The sequence below is a fragment of the Aplidium turbinatum genome, chromosome 6 (assembly GCF_918807975.1).
Source record: "Aplidium turbinatum chromosome 6, kaAplTurb1.1, whole genome shotgun sequence".
In the NCBI taxonomy this organism is placed as follows: domain Eukaryota; kingdom Metazoa; phylum Chordata; class Ascidiacea; order Aplousobranchia; family Polyclinidae; genus Aplidium; species Aplidium turbinatum.
The window spans coordinates 4,287,055-4,303,684 of NC_137477.1; the positions used below are offsets into that span (position 1 = coordinate 4,287,055).

Sequence of the window (16,630 nt, forward strand, 5' to 3'; positions counted from 1 at the left end):
CTGGGGTGGGGTAGGTGGATTGGGCCATGTATTTCGTACTGGCTTAGTCTATAAAACAACATTGTTACAGTAATTGCTTTGACAGAGCAATGCAAAACATATTAAATGCATTAATCTACGTCGTTAACTACTAAAACATTTTTAAGGGGGGGCATGGCCCAATACCCCCCCACCTTGCGTACGCCACTGTAGGCTACTTATACCACATCAAATACTATGTTACACAAGAATCATACGAAACAAACTACTCGGTGAAGAACAGTGTTCACGCACAAAAGAAATAAGAAGCCATAGGCCTACAATTGACTGTTATTGTTGATTATTGCGTTTGATACTCAGAGATTCCATAATTTCTGTCTGGTGTTCAGATCTACTAGAGATGATTTCAAATTGCTTGATCAAAACATAGTAGGCCTAAGTGCACGCTACACATGAAGCAATGAGTCCTTGATTGTACTTTTGTTTGTTAAATTTGTGTTATGATGCTCTCCAGTCTTGTTAACAATAACATTTTATTTATTTTACTTAAGGTAACTTCTGACACTTAGAAATTAAAATTAGTTGTTGACTATTTTGATTGACTAAGTTTCAGTTTGACCAAAATGGCTACCCCAAGAGTTCATCTACTTCCTGACTGCAAGTCTGTGCAGATAACCTGGCAAGACAACCACGTTAGCACGTAAGTAAGCTTATTATACGAGTTGTTAAAGCTTTATTAAGGCGATTTTAAGCCAAAGGCGCCACTGACAAGAACTGGTAACAAACTGATATCAAAGGGGCAACATTTAACCTACTTTGGAAACCATGGTAGGCTCCATTTCTTTTCGCAATGTTTAGTGGTGTGTAAATAAAACCGTCATTAAAATTAATAAAAACAAGCTTGTTGATATTTGGTTAGATACCATACCTCTTGGCTTCGATATAACTGCACCTGCAAGATTTGTCAACAAGAAGAACACGTGGGCTGTTACTATGTTGATATGAGGAAATTTCCAGAACAGTTGTTGGCAACAAAAGTTAGTTTCAATCAAGAAAGTAAGTTGGTACAGATTCCCTTTAATTGTTTTCAGTCTGCTATGTATAAAACTTTGTAAGCTGGGCGAATATTAAAAGCTTATATAGCTTTGGTAGAAGTAATTTTAGAATAGGCTACCATAGGCACTTTTGGAGTGGCTTGCGGTCTACAATCTACATCCAATCAAATATATTACGCTACTTTACTTGGCAGGCATCACCATCTAAGGGCCCACTCATGTTTAGTATTTCCAGGATTTATATGCTAATCGAAATGGTGATTTAGTTACATCATTATAGAGTCATGTTTTCACGGTTTCATTTGGTTACCAAGAGTGCTACACAGTGTACTTTGTTCTTGTGATAATTTGTGATCTTAAATCCGTTTATATATCCCTCTTGGAACCAAAAGGAACAACACAAAACGTCACCACAGTTTTGCAGCTAACTTGTCATTTTGAAGTGGCACATTGAAGCTCAATTGGACCACGCTTTAAAGCAATTCGACCACTTTTGTCAATTTTACCTTTTCCTTTCCTACGCCCTTTAGTTATGGGAAGTATTATTTTTCGTTGATGGTCAAAAATTACAATAAACTAAAATTCATACTGGCGTCCTTTCCCAAAGTCAGATCTTTTCCACCTGACTTGACAAGTCTTCTCTAAAGCACAACATAATGGCGACAAATAAAAGTATAAACTTGACAACTGAAGCAAACCATCTTATAGTTTGTAGACTTCAATTCTACAGAATGTAAGAGAGGTCATTTTTTGTCAAAATGACTGAAGAAAAGGTTTTATTCTCATTAACACTGAAAAAGTTTGCTGCTTCGCAAAGCTGTCACGAGGCCCATGATTTGACAAACAGCATTAAAGCATTTTAGCTGCAGACGCCCAAACATAGAGCACACAAGTAGATTCTGTGGGGGTTGAGGGGCCAATGACGCTCACGAGGCACCGTTTGAAATCGTCGAGAACACTGATTTACTGATAGTGATCAGCTACATATATAATTTCAAACGCTTTCCGGTGAAAACCAACTTTGTTCATCAGTTCATTATTATTACCACCCAACTGCATACATCGTAAGATGAGGGAACGAAGTTGATGGCATGGTCGTATTATAACTTAAGATGAGAATAGTCCAATATTAAACAACGTTAGCTTTGGTTTGGAATGCAGTGGTGAGATTTTGAGAGGTAACTTAGCATACGTGAGGGTACGAAATTGTATTGCTCGTTTATTCGAAGTGCTTATTGTAGATTGTATTTCAGAAAATTCATTGTTGATGACCTTAGAACATGATCCATACACTGGACATGTGACTTCATTTGATGCCGACTCATTGCGCGAGCTGTGCTATTGTGACGATTGCCTGGAGAAGAAAACCAAAGCAAGGAAGTTTGTCTTCAAATCGACCGAAAAAGAAAGGAATATTACGAAACTCGATTTCAATGACGCCAGCGTTGATTATGACGAATTTTATTTTCGGTAACATTGAAAAAAAAGCCCCAATAGTTGTGAATTTACCTAACTAAAAAGAATTCTACTAAAATTCATTATTTTTTATCAATACGTTATTGTATCTTCTTGCGTTTGAGGCCGCGGCAGGTCACGTTGTTCAATCCAGGTACAGCAGCCAATGGATTGTGTGTTCATCGAGCGTTGTTAGGTCCACATGTCTATCTTGTGGTCGGTATACAGGACATTGATAGATAGGCCTAATGTAGTATGTAGTCTAAAAATTGAGCCCCATGCACAAGATAGTGAGTCGGCAAGGCCCCATTGAAACAGGTTACTATTGAAACAGCCCACGCCAGTTTGGAAGCAATTGAGCTTCACCCATTCCTTCTGAGGTGGTTTTGCTCCAGGTGGTGTATTGGTATTGGGAAGGACTGTAGATTGAACTTGCCTCCCGACTTATTTCCATTCACTGTTCCAAACTTTGGAAATTTACAAGTTGGAGTTGCAGATGACTGCAGCATGGCCGGAAAAAAAGGCATCGAGATTTCAAGCCCTGGGCATTTAGAAGTGCGATTTTAGACCAACTGGTTAAAGGGGTGTTCATCCCTTGACATAACTTGAAAAATCAGACTACTTACGTAGGCCTAATTATCCCTACGCAGTCTAGATGGGACAAAGCCTGATAGTACCGGCAGAAAGTCAGTGGAAGTTGGAAGCAGACAACCGGTGATTATTGTCATGGTGGTGTTGAGGGCTGTGTCAATTTTGCTAGTATGTACGTTGCGGCACCAAACGGGCACCAATTGTATGTTCCTATAAAATACAAGATTTAGTTTTTAAACATATAATTAAGACTTAAGCTTATGTATACTTGATGTACACTTTTATGCTGCAGTACAGATGGTTTAATTTATTTGTGTATTGGGTGCAGTAAGTCTCACTATAAATTTTATAAGAACAATGGACGATCGATCAAGGAGAATCAAGGTAGCCGACGCTTTATTTAGACAGGGCCGATGATAATGATGACAATGTGTCACTTATACGTATTTATACAACGCTTATTCTATTAGGTGGATGAAGACATTGTTCGAAGAAGGTTTATGCCAAGTTGAGAATTTTCCTTCAGAAGATGACGAATTTTTAAAGGTAAAACGTTTTTACAATTGAGCTGTTTTGGTTTAAAACATGTTACAGTAGAATTATGATGGTTGTAAAAAGCTGTTTTTGTTTTATAGCAAATCTCGATGCCTCATTGTGCAGTTTTCAAAAATAAAAAACAACAGAAAGGCGATTTGCCAAAATCGCAGTATTTGTCGAAAAGTATACTAAGACAGGGTATCCAACACAGGCCTACCAATTCAGAGAGGGACCACTAAGCCATCGAGGCTGTGGTTATTGCAAAAATGTTGGCTAGCTGATGGCTTTAACGCTACAGACGGTTACGATTTAATTTGTAAAATATATTTGCAGGCGGCTGGCGCTCTTGGACAAATTCAAGTCACCCCATTTTCAACGGTGAGAAAAACATTTCAGAATTAATTTTTCAATATCAAGATCTTTAGAGTTAATTGTTATATCTTACGCAAACTTATTCCCGATGGCCATAAACAGTATGAAAAGGCAAAGAAGCCAATCTTAGTGTCCACTTTTGGACATGTCCTGCATCTTGCAACAGACACAGCGCATGCTCTTGAACAGATTAGAACCGGCGCACAGTACGGCACCAGGGCTCACACCACGAGGCTGTGTAGCCGACAAGATCTGGAATTCTTGATGCTTACTAAGTTTGAAAATCTTTTTTAAGGTTGGTCCAATCGCTGAAATTGTCAACTATAAGCGTAATGAGATCAATAGTAGCGGCAATACTTCACATGAGTTGGGTTTCCACATGGATTTCGCTTACAGTGAAGGTGGTGGAGAAATGACGCTTCACAATTGCATAAAGTTAGTATAGTAGACTTTAAGTTAGCAGCAACATCAACATTTTCTAATAACTGGAAAAATCAAAAATTTAGAAGTCTTAATGACACATTCATTTATTTAGCCGCCATCTCCGCTTGAAGCAGATTGGGCATCAACATGGGTTATCTTTTCCATTAGTCTCGGTTTTGAACTAGCTCACCCAGTGTCGTCAAAATAAGTTTGGTCCGTACCTGGATGTTGTCATGCCAGCGTCTTGGTGGTCTGCCTCGTTTTCTCGTTCCGTTTACTTTACCTTTTATGCAAATTGTGAATAACAGAGCATTGTCAATTTACAACTTGTAAATAACAAAACATTTTGCTTAAAAGTAAATCCCTTTTATTTTCGTTTCTTTCCAAATTAACTTTTCTAATTGTTGCTATTTCGTTTGTCGTAAAAAAATAGATGAAGTGGATTGGGATAAAGGCTGTTTTCGTGACGTGAGAAATGTCCTGCAAAGACATAGCTGCATGCTGTTGAGCGTTGTCGTTTTGTCGAACTTTCGCTATTTCGAGTGCTGTTTCAGGGCTCTCACTACTCGGCTATGCAGCCGACGGCTAGACTTTTTTGAAGAATTCTGCTGTGAAACATGTTCCATCGTATAAAATTTTATTTTGTTTTAGTCAAATACGTATCTCAACCAGCAAATTACTTGTTTTTTATAATGATTTACAGTCTGCAAGCTGCAATGCAGCGGTGGGATAGCGCAGCGGGTAAGGCGCTCGCTTTTCAATTATGCAATCCTGGCTTATGCTGGTTGTTGACAAACACCGCTCACCTCTACCCAGGGTGTAATAAATTGGGTGGGCGTAATCGCTGAATTAAAAGCGGCCGAGAGAAAGGAACTTGCCACCCTACTCTCGTTAGTGCCGAGGGCTTAGTATACTGAGAACCTTATCTTCTCATCCCCCAATGCTTGGATTCAAGTATAGAACTCACCTTTTTTTTACAGTCTGCAAGCAATAAATTACAATTGATTTGCTGATAGGGATGCGGTCTCTCTCAAGACTATCACAAGAAATTGCAAGGCTTGTTATCAATTAAAAAACAGTCAGATTATTTGCTTACAGGAACGCTACTCCGGGATAAGAAGCTGTAAAATTTCCGCATTGTGTCTTCAAAATATTTCTGTACCTGCAGATAAGAGTCACGAGCACGTTTGTATTTGGTGGTTGCTTGTTTTCTAGACTTGTGTGTATTGTTTGTAGGCCGACGTAAGCACAGTAAAGATGCATAACTGGAATATTCGTAACAAACATTTCAATCACCGGATCAATTACTTTCTTAGATTTGACAAGGAGGTTGTCGGAGGAGAGAGCATTGTTTCCGACGCGTTTGAAGCGGCTGAAATTCTTCGCGTGGAAGATCCTGCAGCTTTCAAGATTTTAACAGAGGTGCCTCTTTACATGGAGAACAAAGTTCCCAAGGAGCGTTATTACCAGCGTTCGCCTCTTTGCATCACAGTTGACTATTATGACCAGGTACGTTCAGTGACGTAAGTTGCAAATTTGCCACAGAATGGAATGTTAATTGTATTATTGAATAAGAGCACAGTACCATAATTCCAGCAATGTCACGTATGAAAGAATTTTGTACTACTTTACATTGATTAAAATTCTACTTTAATATAAGAGTGGTTAAAGAACACATTAGTTTCTTTCTGTTGTTGTGTTGTTTTCTTTTCCATAACTTTGTAGCTTCTTTTATTGAAAGTAAGAACAGTCTCATTAGTACAATTGGCTACCAAACTGACACAATGCCAGAAAGTACGATAACATGGCTAAGATTATAGATTGGTATTTTTCTCATCATAAGTCTGGTATTTGTGCCACCGGAGAAATTCGTTTACGCCTTAAACTCCTTTGTTAATTTGAATTCTTCTGATTGGTCAAATTACACTTAAAGATTTACAAAAATAATGTGTCTAAGGCCGCAACAAATAGTGAAAATGAGTGACAAACTCAATGCATGTTGTTACATTTGGTGCTAAAAATGTGGTCCCATGTTATTTACTGACAGTGACCGGAGAGGCATTTCAATTTAACCTTCTCCATGATACAAAGTACTCATACGTGGCGGATTGTACTATATAAGTGAATAAATTCTCTGTTTAAATTTGCACAGATTGTTGGAGTTTGCATGGCTGCGGATTACCCATGCAGGTTACAGGTCTATGGAAAGGATGTAGATCGTTTTTTTGGAGCTTATAAGAAGTTTATGGAAATTTTACAAAGAGAGGAATTGAAGGTTGGCTTAAAAAAAATTGTTTAGAAAAGTGTCAGATATTCAACAGATGTATTTTTCCAATCAATAGCCATGATCTTGAATCGACCCAATTGACTTGCTGTAGTGGAGTAGCAAAAAAATGGAATGAAAGGCCATGATCTTCAATCCCATCATTTACAAGAGTAGCCGAAGAATAGCAGCCTAGCTTTATTTGTGCAGTAAAACTCTCATTATAGCCTAATAGTAATCTGTAAATGTTTCTGGTAAAAGTATTTATTTAGGAATAAATATTCTGATTTAACTTTCAAAACAAGCCTTTTTTTTGGAAGATAATCTTTTATTTCAGTACTACTTTTTCTCAGGTGCATTTTTTCCATCACCCAAACGCCGTGGTTTGCTTCGACAATAGACGATTGGTGCACACGCGGACGACATTCCAATCAAACGGAGGGCGACGTGAAATGAAGGTTAAGTTAATTGTTTCTCAAAAATTGATTTCAGTTTGACTCAAATTAAAAATATTGCAAACTTTGCAATCTGTAGCCGTCTAAAGCAGAATGCCTTCTGTCTTTACTTTTGCGTTCAGGCGGCCTTGGTTTGAATACATGTCTGGTAACATTTACTTTCAAATTAAAAGTCGTGATAATAGCCCACGTTGATTCAGAAATAAAATGCGTTAGTTATTTGTAGCGGCGCGATAATAAGCTACCAATAATATTTTTTACGGAACATTTTTATGACGTTTTTATTCTTCTTCTGGTTTAATTCCCACTTCACGTGGAGTTGCTGGTGCAGATTGCAATTCTCCACATCACTCTCTCTGTCAGCAGCATTTTTGACCTGAATTCACATTATTTCCATATCTTCTGTCACAGTCTCTCCATCTTTTTTGGTCTTGCTCACTTTTTTTCCTTTCTTCCAACTGTCATTCTTCTTCCGACATAATCATCGTCTCTCCTTACCACGTGACCAACCATTTAAGACGTGTCTCTCTCACTTAACTTTCGGTTCCTTGACTTGCATTTCTCTAATAATTTCATTTCTTACTCTGTCCTGCTTTGTCAAACCCAGAGCCCATCGCATCATTTTCATTTTTGCCACTTGCATTTTCTCTTCCTATGTTTTCGTTAGAGCTACCGCCTGCATCCCATACAACATTGCAGATCTTACTACCGTTTTAAAAAGTCTGGGGTTCATATTTTTGAACTACCCTCAAAATAATTTAATGTTGCAAAAAATGAAAAAGTTGTTCTTCAGTTGTGTTGCATGCCCCCTCACGCAAGTTGTTGATGATACTAATAATAATAATTCAACAAGCATGTTTTTTCATGACATCATCAAAAATCATTTGATATTTCAGGAAGTTTGTGTCAAAGCGGAATGGATGAGAAGCAATTACATGCTTCTGGCCCAGAAGCTCGGGAAAAATGTATCACCTCCTAAACTGGCAAATTATTCTTCTTTCTAACTCTGAAGATTGTCAGATGCGTAAGACAAAATACAACTAAATATTTAAATGGATGCTTCATTACTAAAGCTATCAATATGGCAATATTTGCTTTTGTAACAACACACAGTTAAGTGTGTAAGCGCTGTTTATAGTGTAACCCCAGTCGAAACATCGAGTGATCTTTTTTGTTTACTGTTTGTCACAGCAGAATCTGTAAATGTAAAGACTCCTTTGTAAATTTGTAAAGTTTTTAATAATTTTACGCTCGCCTGAATGTAAACTGATTCATTTAATTTGCTAAAAGATTTCTGATACAAAAAATTAACAAAAAACTCTGAAATTTGCTGTTCTTGTATGATCTACTCGTTTTTCGAATCGAATTTGAATTATTCACTAAGCTAGCTTAGCCCTACGAATCCTCTTCCATGACCTAATACATTTTCCACAAAAGCATTTATTATCACGAATGTCACGTATTTTCAGATTTATACCAATAGTTGTGTGTATGATGTTTGACAATAAACGAAATAAATGCAAATTAGTAGCCGAAAAAGAACTCATCTTTCTATAATCAGGCTTGGCTCTCACTATTGACAGGGTCTTTTTGCCCACCCGATTAGCTCAATAGTTGTGCGTCCGGCTCAAGATCACTCAGCGCTTGTTCGACTCTCGGGTTGTGCGGTTAGGCAACGCATTTCAGGACTGCTCTCCAATCTCCATTCAGCGGCACCTAGTGAATGGAATAATTCTACGCAACAACACTTCAATAATCGGAAAATTTCACTCTGCCAATCTCGGTAACTGGCCCTGCGACAAGAGCCTCTACAAGTTATACGAAACTATCCTGAATAACCTATGAAGGCTTTGTCAGTCCGAGGATAAAGATTCAAAATCAAACCACCCAAACCTTTCATTGGGAATGGAGTCCTGCCTCCTGGGACAGGAAAGGTTGTATTAACCATGCTGCTGTATCTTCTCTGCTAGTCTTGAAGCACCCATGTAGCCTACTTGGTAAAATGAACACATGGATAGCTGTCATGGTTTAGCTGACCCCTCGCTTGTAGAAGACGTAAATCACAGAATTATTGCTCATAGAATTTTGTAATTATTTATCTTGCATTTAAGGTAAGAAAGATTCACGCGTTAGATTACTGCCGTTGGTTAACTAGGTTAAAATCTACAATCTGTAGCCTATCGAATAAACGTGGTCTAGGATAAGGACCAAAGGCTGATTGCTTTTCATTCGCCTTTCGCTATAGTACGAGGAACATTGCTACGTATAAGGTGTTAAAAGGATTGACCTTCTACCTCAAAGGTTGGTTGGTTTTTGAATCTTTATCCTCGGTGTCATAAACAATGCGCAAAGCCTCGCGACGGGCTGCTTTGTATCATGACCGAACGTGCTGTTTTGATTGTCAAATTTTTATGCGATATGTTATTATCGGTTACTGTCCTGTAGTAACCTTTGATTGTGAAATCTTTATTATGTGACGTACTTCCAGATCATTCTGTAACATGCAAACCTGGAATATTCTTTTGTTTTTCACAATTGCCAAATCTCGTTTGTCATGACGTCATAAGGATGCTTACCAGTAGATCTCTGATTGCGAAATCTTTATAGGCTACGTGACGTATTTCTAGAACATGCTACCCTACGTGCGAATCTGGAAGATTCTTTTGCTTGCTTCTCATGTTTTGCCAGGTGCAGAGTTTATAACGTCACAAAGATGTTTACGTGCAATGCAGCCTGACAGAACAATGAGTTCTGTAACATTATGTAACCTTCTCGAAGTTACTAGACCAATCAACCTGCTATAAATAGTGGTGTAATTTGCGTATCATTATTATGAGCGTTATTATTGTAGTAGTGGCAGTTGGTAACAGACGCAAAGATTATTGTTAAAATAAATCTATGCTGCTGCCTACAGTGTGTACAACTGTACATAGACCTTAAACTACATCTACCGCAACGCATGTCGATTACTGTACAGTCAAATCAGGATTGGCTCGTCTATTACGTAATAGAAAGCATGCGGTGCAACCAAAGTTTACCTCCTAGTGGCGGGAACGACACCACTGATTGCAGTTGGAGACTACACTGTACTGGTAGGCCAGTAGCTATGTACCGGTAAGCATATAGGTGAGTGGTATGCATAGCCATAGTCAATATTTGAATGAAAACACCAGGATGGAGTTTTAAGTAGATATGAGGAAAAGGCGGAGATATTTGCCGCAAGAGTCATAGCGGCAATGCAATATGACACAGTAGGCTACAATTAGTTGAGCAGCAGAATTATTACAATATTCAATAGTATGTTAATTGAGTTTTAGGCAAAATCTAGGTAGGGGTCCGCAGAATCGATAAATTGTCTAAAGGGGTTCGTAACAACAAAAAGGTTGGGAACCACTGGCGTAGAGAATTGTTTGTTTTTTCGATGTTTGCAGGTGTATTATCAACAAATTTTTGATTGTTCAAGTAGCGTATGAGTGGCTGCTTTTTTGTTTTGTTTTTGCGGTGATTACTGTCCGGCATGTGTTATGCAAGCTTACTCACTCTTCTATCGCTTAAGTTTTATTTAAAGTTGGAGGAAAACTATGACTTAGAAAACTTTGTGCTTTATTTCGGTGACTCCACGGTGTAGCTTCCATACAGATATAAGTTATGTGTTTGATGTATTAATTTTCTACCATGTATCGCATTGGTAGGCTATGTGAAGCTATGCTAAAATAAACTTGATTGATTGATTTACTCTTAGCCTACTATCACAATTCGCATTTTAGTTTTCAAAGCGTTTTGCATGCCGCCACATACCGTTCTTGTTTCTTACTCTTTGATTAATTGTTAAAGTGTTCACAGAAATAGTATCATTCAAGTGCGATGTTCTTCAATGGAATGGATTTAAATGTGTAAACTTAAGTGAAAGTATGTCATTGTCATACTCACAGAGTGTGAATAGTGTCGACTTCACTTCTTTGAATAAACGTCTGTTAACAGATGCGCTGGTTCAATACGAAAAAAATCGACATATTTCTGTTTAAAAAAGGAAATCAAAAGAAAAGTTTTACTTAATTTGATTTACAACTTTTATATGTCTTGATATGGCGGTGCAAACTTATTGATGAAATTAGGATGAAATGATGAAAAATTTTCTTCCATCTCATCTTCCAAATCTTCCATCCCTTTTCATCCTTTCCATCTTCCATTCCATCTTCCATTCCATCTTCCATTCCATCTTCCATTCCATCTTCCATTCCATCTTCCATTCCATCTTCCATTCCATCTTCCATTCCATCTTCCATTCCATCTTCCATTCCATCTTCCATTCCATCTTCCATTCCATCTTCCATTCCATCTTCCATTCCATCTTCCATTCCATCTTCCATTCCATCTTCCATTCCATCTTCCATTCCATCTTCCATTCCATCTTCCATTCCATCTTCCATTCCATCTTCCATTCCATCTTCCATTCCATCTTCCATTCCATCTTCCATTCCATCTTCCATTCCATCTTCCATTCCATCTTCCATTCCATCTTCCATTCCATCTTCCATTCCATCTTCCATTCCATCTTCCATTCCATCTTCCATTCCATCTTCCATTCCATCTTCCATTCCATCTTCCATTCCATCTTCCATTCCATCTTCCATTCCATCTTCCATTCCATCTTCCATTCCATCTTCCATTCCATCTTCCATTCCATCTTCCATTCCATCTTCCATTCCATCTTCCATTCCATCTTCCATTCCATCTTCCATTCCATCTTCCATTCCATCTTCCATTCCATCTTCCATTCCATCTTCCATTCCATCTTCCATTCCATCTTCCATTCCATCTTCCATTCCATCTTCCATTCCATCTTCCATTCCATCTTCCATTCCATCTTCCATTCCATCTTCCATTCCATCTTCCATTCCATCTTCCATTCCATCTTCCATTCCATCTTCCATTCCATCTTCCATTCCATCTTCCATTCCATCTTCCATTCCATCTTCCATTCCATCTTCCATTCCATCTTCCATTCCATCTTCCATTCCATCTTCCATTCCATCTTCCATTCCATCTTCCATTCCATCTTCCATTCCATCTTCCATTCCATCTTCCATTCCATCTTCCATTCCATCTTCCATTCCATCTTCCATTCCATCTTCCATTCCATCTTCCATTCCATCTTCCATTCCATCTTCCATTCCATCTTCCATTCCATCTTCCATTCCATCTTCCATTCCATCTTCCATTCCATCTTCCATTCCATCTTCCATTCCATCTTCCATTCCATCTTCCATTCCATCTTCCATTCCATCTTCCATTCCATCTTCCATTCCATCTTCCATTCCATCTTCCATTCCATCTTCCATTCCATCTTCCATTCCATCTTCCATTCCATCTTCCATTCCATCTTCCATTCCATCTTCCATTCCATCTTCCATTCCATCTTCCATTCCATCTCCCATTCCATCTCCCATTCCATCTCCCATTCCATCTCCCATTCCATCTCCCATTCCATCTCCCATTCCATCTCCCATTCCATCTCCCATTCCATCTCCCATTCCATCTCCCATTCCATCTCCCATTCCATCTCCCATTCCATCTCCCATTCCATCTCCCATTCCATCTCCCATTCCATCTCCCATTCCATCTCCCATTCCATCTCCCATTCCATCTCCCATTCCATCTCCCATTCCATCTCCCATTCCATCTCCCATTCCATCTCCCATTCCATCTCCCATTCCATCTCCCATTCCATCTCCCATTCCATCTCCCATTCCATCTCCCATTCCATCTCCCATTCCATCTCCCATTCCATCTCCCATTCCATCTCCCATTCCATCTCCCATTCCATCTTCCATTACCATGGAATGGCAGTTCCATCTTCCATCATATCTTCCATTCCATCTTCCATTCCCTTACAAATCTCAGACAAACATGCACAATGCACAATTGCACATGCGTGAGCGATGATAGAACGTCTGTAACAACTTTTTTTTCACTGCGGCCAACTCCAGTTTAGTTCCCCATCCCTAAAATTTATAAACGTGGCTCACATGGGTCAAGTGAGTGCGAATCGTGTCTAATTTGCACACGGAGAGATAAAACGTTTTTGAATAATATTTTTACATCACGATTTGAAAAAAGAAATTGACTCCAATATTCAATTCCTTTTTTGGAGATCTTGTGTGCTTTGCCATGGAGAAAAATAAGACGATTTACGCAGAATAGGATTCACAATGGATGTAGAATCTTATGTTCTACGTAGCAAGCAATTTCACCTATTTAGATCTCTCGCCAAACCCGAATAGCTAAGATAAGACGATGCGGCTTTCTTATGCAATTGGGTCATGATCTTCTCGTCTGCAGGTCTCAAACGAAATGCTCTTAAATAATTTCTATTAATTTCCAATGTTTCCACTCAAAAAGACAGTACGCTTCCAATAGACAAATTCGAAATAAACTACGTATCAAGTTGAGATTGGCATGGAGAAAGAGATTTCGAATAGTTGTGGCTAACACCTACAACGAGCTAAAATCTGCATAATAGTACAAAACTATTACTGTATGTATTCATGCCATAAATGAAACTGCACTAAAAGTATGAATACACGCTAGGCTCACATCAAGCTACTAAACTGATCAAATAAACTGGATAATGGATGGAAAACGCGTTCGACTGGACAATTTTGCGACGCTCAGAAAGCAGTGGCCATATCTTTACTAAATACATAGAATCTACGTTGAACAACAAAACACATTCATCATAGCGAGCGAGAAAGTCGCTGTCGTGTGACACCACCGAGAGTTTCAAACGCCGCCACTCTGGCGACAAATGTAGGACACCTAAACATGACGTTGTCAAGACGAATATTTACGCTATATCTACGTAACGTCAAAATCAGAGAGGAAGCATTACAACCGGCCCGAAAAGACGACGTGTTTGTAACAGTAGATTTTAAATTATCAACTCAAACAACATTAGTGAAAAAAAATCAACTTTTGAGAAGTAACAAAATTAGTTTTCGGACGTGGAATTTTGTAGCTTAAATGATTCAGCACTTTTATATGTAGGCTATTTTCAAAGATAACTATTTATAATATTTAAAAGTTTAGCAAATGAAAGTTGAAGGCTATTGTTAGTACATTTCATTTCATTGCATTTGAGAAGTTAAATTTTAAACGAACTTGTTTGTGGGTGTTAATTTTGTTTCGATATTTTCCCATGAAAATGTGGCTCTGAAAACAGTTAAACTTTTTGTCCTTCATTGCTAGTCCCTGTTGTGCAGAAACAATGCGTCATAATGAGCAAACAATTAATCATTCCTGCCGTGCGTGATATGCTGATTGGGACACGTGCAGTGGAAAAAATGCATTGTGCAGTTAAATTCTAAAAATGGCTATAAATTGCTATTTTACGGCGACCAGACTTGGCTTGCAACCTCTCTTGGTTTTGCTCTACAGATTAGTAGCTAAAAAACAGGCCCCCTGTTTTAGATGAAAAAAAGAACACTTTTAAGAAAATGAAACAAACAATATGCAAATTAGTGCTTTCAGGATATATATGATTTACGTTAAAATTATACTTACGGGTAAGCATAAGCAAACAGGTAAATGTATTTTTAAGTTTTACATCATGTCGAAGCAATGCGGAGACGACCGACCTTTCCCTTCATCACAAAATCAACTTAAAACACACAAAACAGTATATATTGAAATTAAATTCAATTCAATTTTTTTTTTTTGTATAAACGCAAAAGAAACGATACTGTAGAGATGCTTTAGTTGTTTTTTAATAAGAAAGCAAACGCTGGAATATCTCTTTAACTGGCCAATTCTTGGAAAGCAGGCACCTGGCAAACAAAGACAAACTCATCTGAAACAATTTAACGACAAATCAGAAACAATGATTCATACAACATGAGAAACACATGGTTTAATTATTTATCTGAGGTCGTCGATGCTTGGTTCTTACAAGGCAATTGAACTAAAAGAAATAAAATACAGCAACAAAACCAATGAAAGGAAAAGGTAGCAAAACTGCAATAGCTTAGGACGTGCTTGTACAAGATTTTATTTTATGATATATGTATCAAGAAATCTAATTAGACAGGGCCACCCAACCTGATAGTTGAAAAGTAGCCTGGATGAATTAGTTGAAAGAATCAATCGTTTTCTCGTTCCTAAAACAACCGAAGTGCCAAATGTTGAAGCAACGTGAGGACGGCTGAACCTATCATTGTAACAACTATCATAAAAACAAACTACAACATACACACGTATTGAAGTTAAAAGATGGATATAAAACTATTTACAGATTTTACACAGAAATAAAATAATCACAGCAACAATAGCGAGTAACGTACAGATTGCTGAAGATAATTGCATGACATACCAGCTCATTACCAAAATCAAATAGTTGATAAATCGTTGTTTAACTGTCTGCACATGTTAAGATGATGTCTGTATAATGTAAGAGCATCACACGATAACATGAAAATATGGAAAAGTATTTTGGTATCGCCAATATAGTGTTCTTGGTAGTGCCAGTGAGAGGTAGAGTGACGTAGAGTGTCTTGATTTGTTTCCAACATCGTTTTTAAACCAAACTAGGCAACGTAAAGTCAAGCGATATTGTAAATCTTGTAAATCCATCAGTTGGATGGAAAGAAAAACAAATGAATTTGTTTCCCAACAAACAAACGATAAATGGAGTCTGATTAACAACATTAACCTAAGAAAATTGAGATATTTCGGACACATAGCAAGAAGCGACTCGTTAGAAAATTCAGTGTTGACTGGGATGGTGCAAGGCAAACGAACAAAAGGACGACAAAAATGAAATATTTTGACAATATCAAGCAAATTACAGATATAAAAAGCATGCCGGAAACACTAATAAAAACAAAAGACAGAACAAAATGGAGGCAGTTCATAAGGAAGATCACAGCTGATCAAACATGATCAATCTGTTGAAGAAGAAGAAGTGTACATTATAATAGGAAGATGCAAACCGACATGACTTTAGTACGGTAGTGATGTATTCATACCTTGCAAATGTGAAATTATGTAATACGATATAGTAGTATTCATGGAAGATTAAAACTTGTAAAATCGCAGGCTAAGTTTACAAGAGTGACCTCCGGGTAAACTACACAAGGATAGTATGTTAAAACAATCAATAATACAGTAAGCAACGTAATTATTGTGATTACAAGAGGGAAGAGAGTTACAGCACAGGTTAGTAAAGAGATTGATTTTCAACTCGCAAATGTTTTTTCAGTTTACTGCAAAATATTGAAAATGTTTCTATTTTAAAGAGATCGTTCCACATTTTAACTCCACTGAACTATAAGTGAGTTATTGAGTCAACTTTCTCAGGTAAATAGGAGAGAGTGTGGTGGTAGCTTCCTGGTGATATTGAGAGCAAATTGTTGTTAAGTTGGAATCGGAATTGGGGTAATCTGGAATTGAGAATTGAATACATTGGGGTATAGACTAGTGCGCTTGAGCTTAAACATAAATTT

The 16,630-nt window shown here is 37.8% G+C and overlaps 1 protein-coding gene across 1 annotated transcript; it reads left to right on the top strand.

Moving 5' to 3' along the window:
• The first annotated feature begins 556 nt into the window (after positions 1 to 556).
• LOC145772805 (gamma-butyrobetaine dioxygenase-like) lies at positions 557 to 8,642 on the top strand. Its single transcript, XM_082584686.1, has 10 exons — positions 557 to 679; positions 899 to 1,035; positions 2,288 to 2,504; positions 3,551 to 3,626; positions 3,951 to 3,995; positions 4,285 to 4,424; positions 5,729 to 5,921; positions 6,565 to 6,687; positions 7,029 to 7,133; positions 8,027 to 8,642. Exons 1-10 carry the CDS (start codon positions 603 to 605, stop codon positions 8,132 to 8,134), a joined length of 1,221 nt encoding a protein of 406 aa, XP_082440812.1. The 5' UTR covers positions 557 to 602; the 3' UTR covers positions 8,135 to 8,642.
• The last annotated feature ends 7,988 nt before the right edge of the window (positions 8,643 to 16,630 follow it).

Excerpts from the sequence above, each read along its gene's own strand:
- LOC145772805 (XM_082584686.1), top strand. The coding sequence starts at position 603 with ATGGCTACCCCAAGAGTTCATCTACTTCCTGACTGCAAGTCTGTGCAG. Across the intron at positions 1,036-2,287 it reads AGTTAGTTTCAATCAAGAAA|AAAATTCATTGTTGATGACC; the intron begins GTAAGTTGGTAC and ends ATTGTATTTCAG. Across the intron at positions 3,996-4,284 it reads AAGTCACCCCATTTTCAACG|GTTGGTCCAATCGCTGAAAT; the intron begins GTGAGAAAAACA and ends ATCTTTTTTAAG.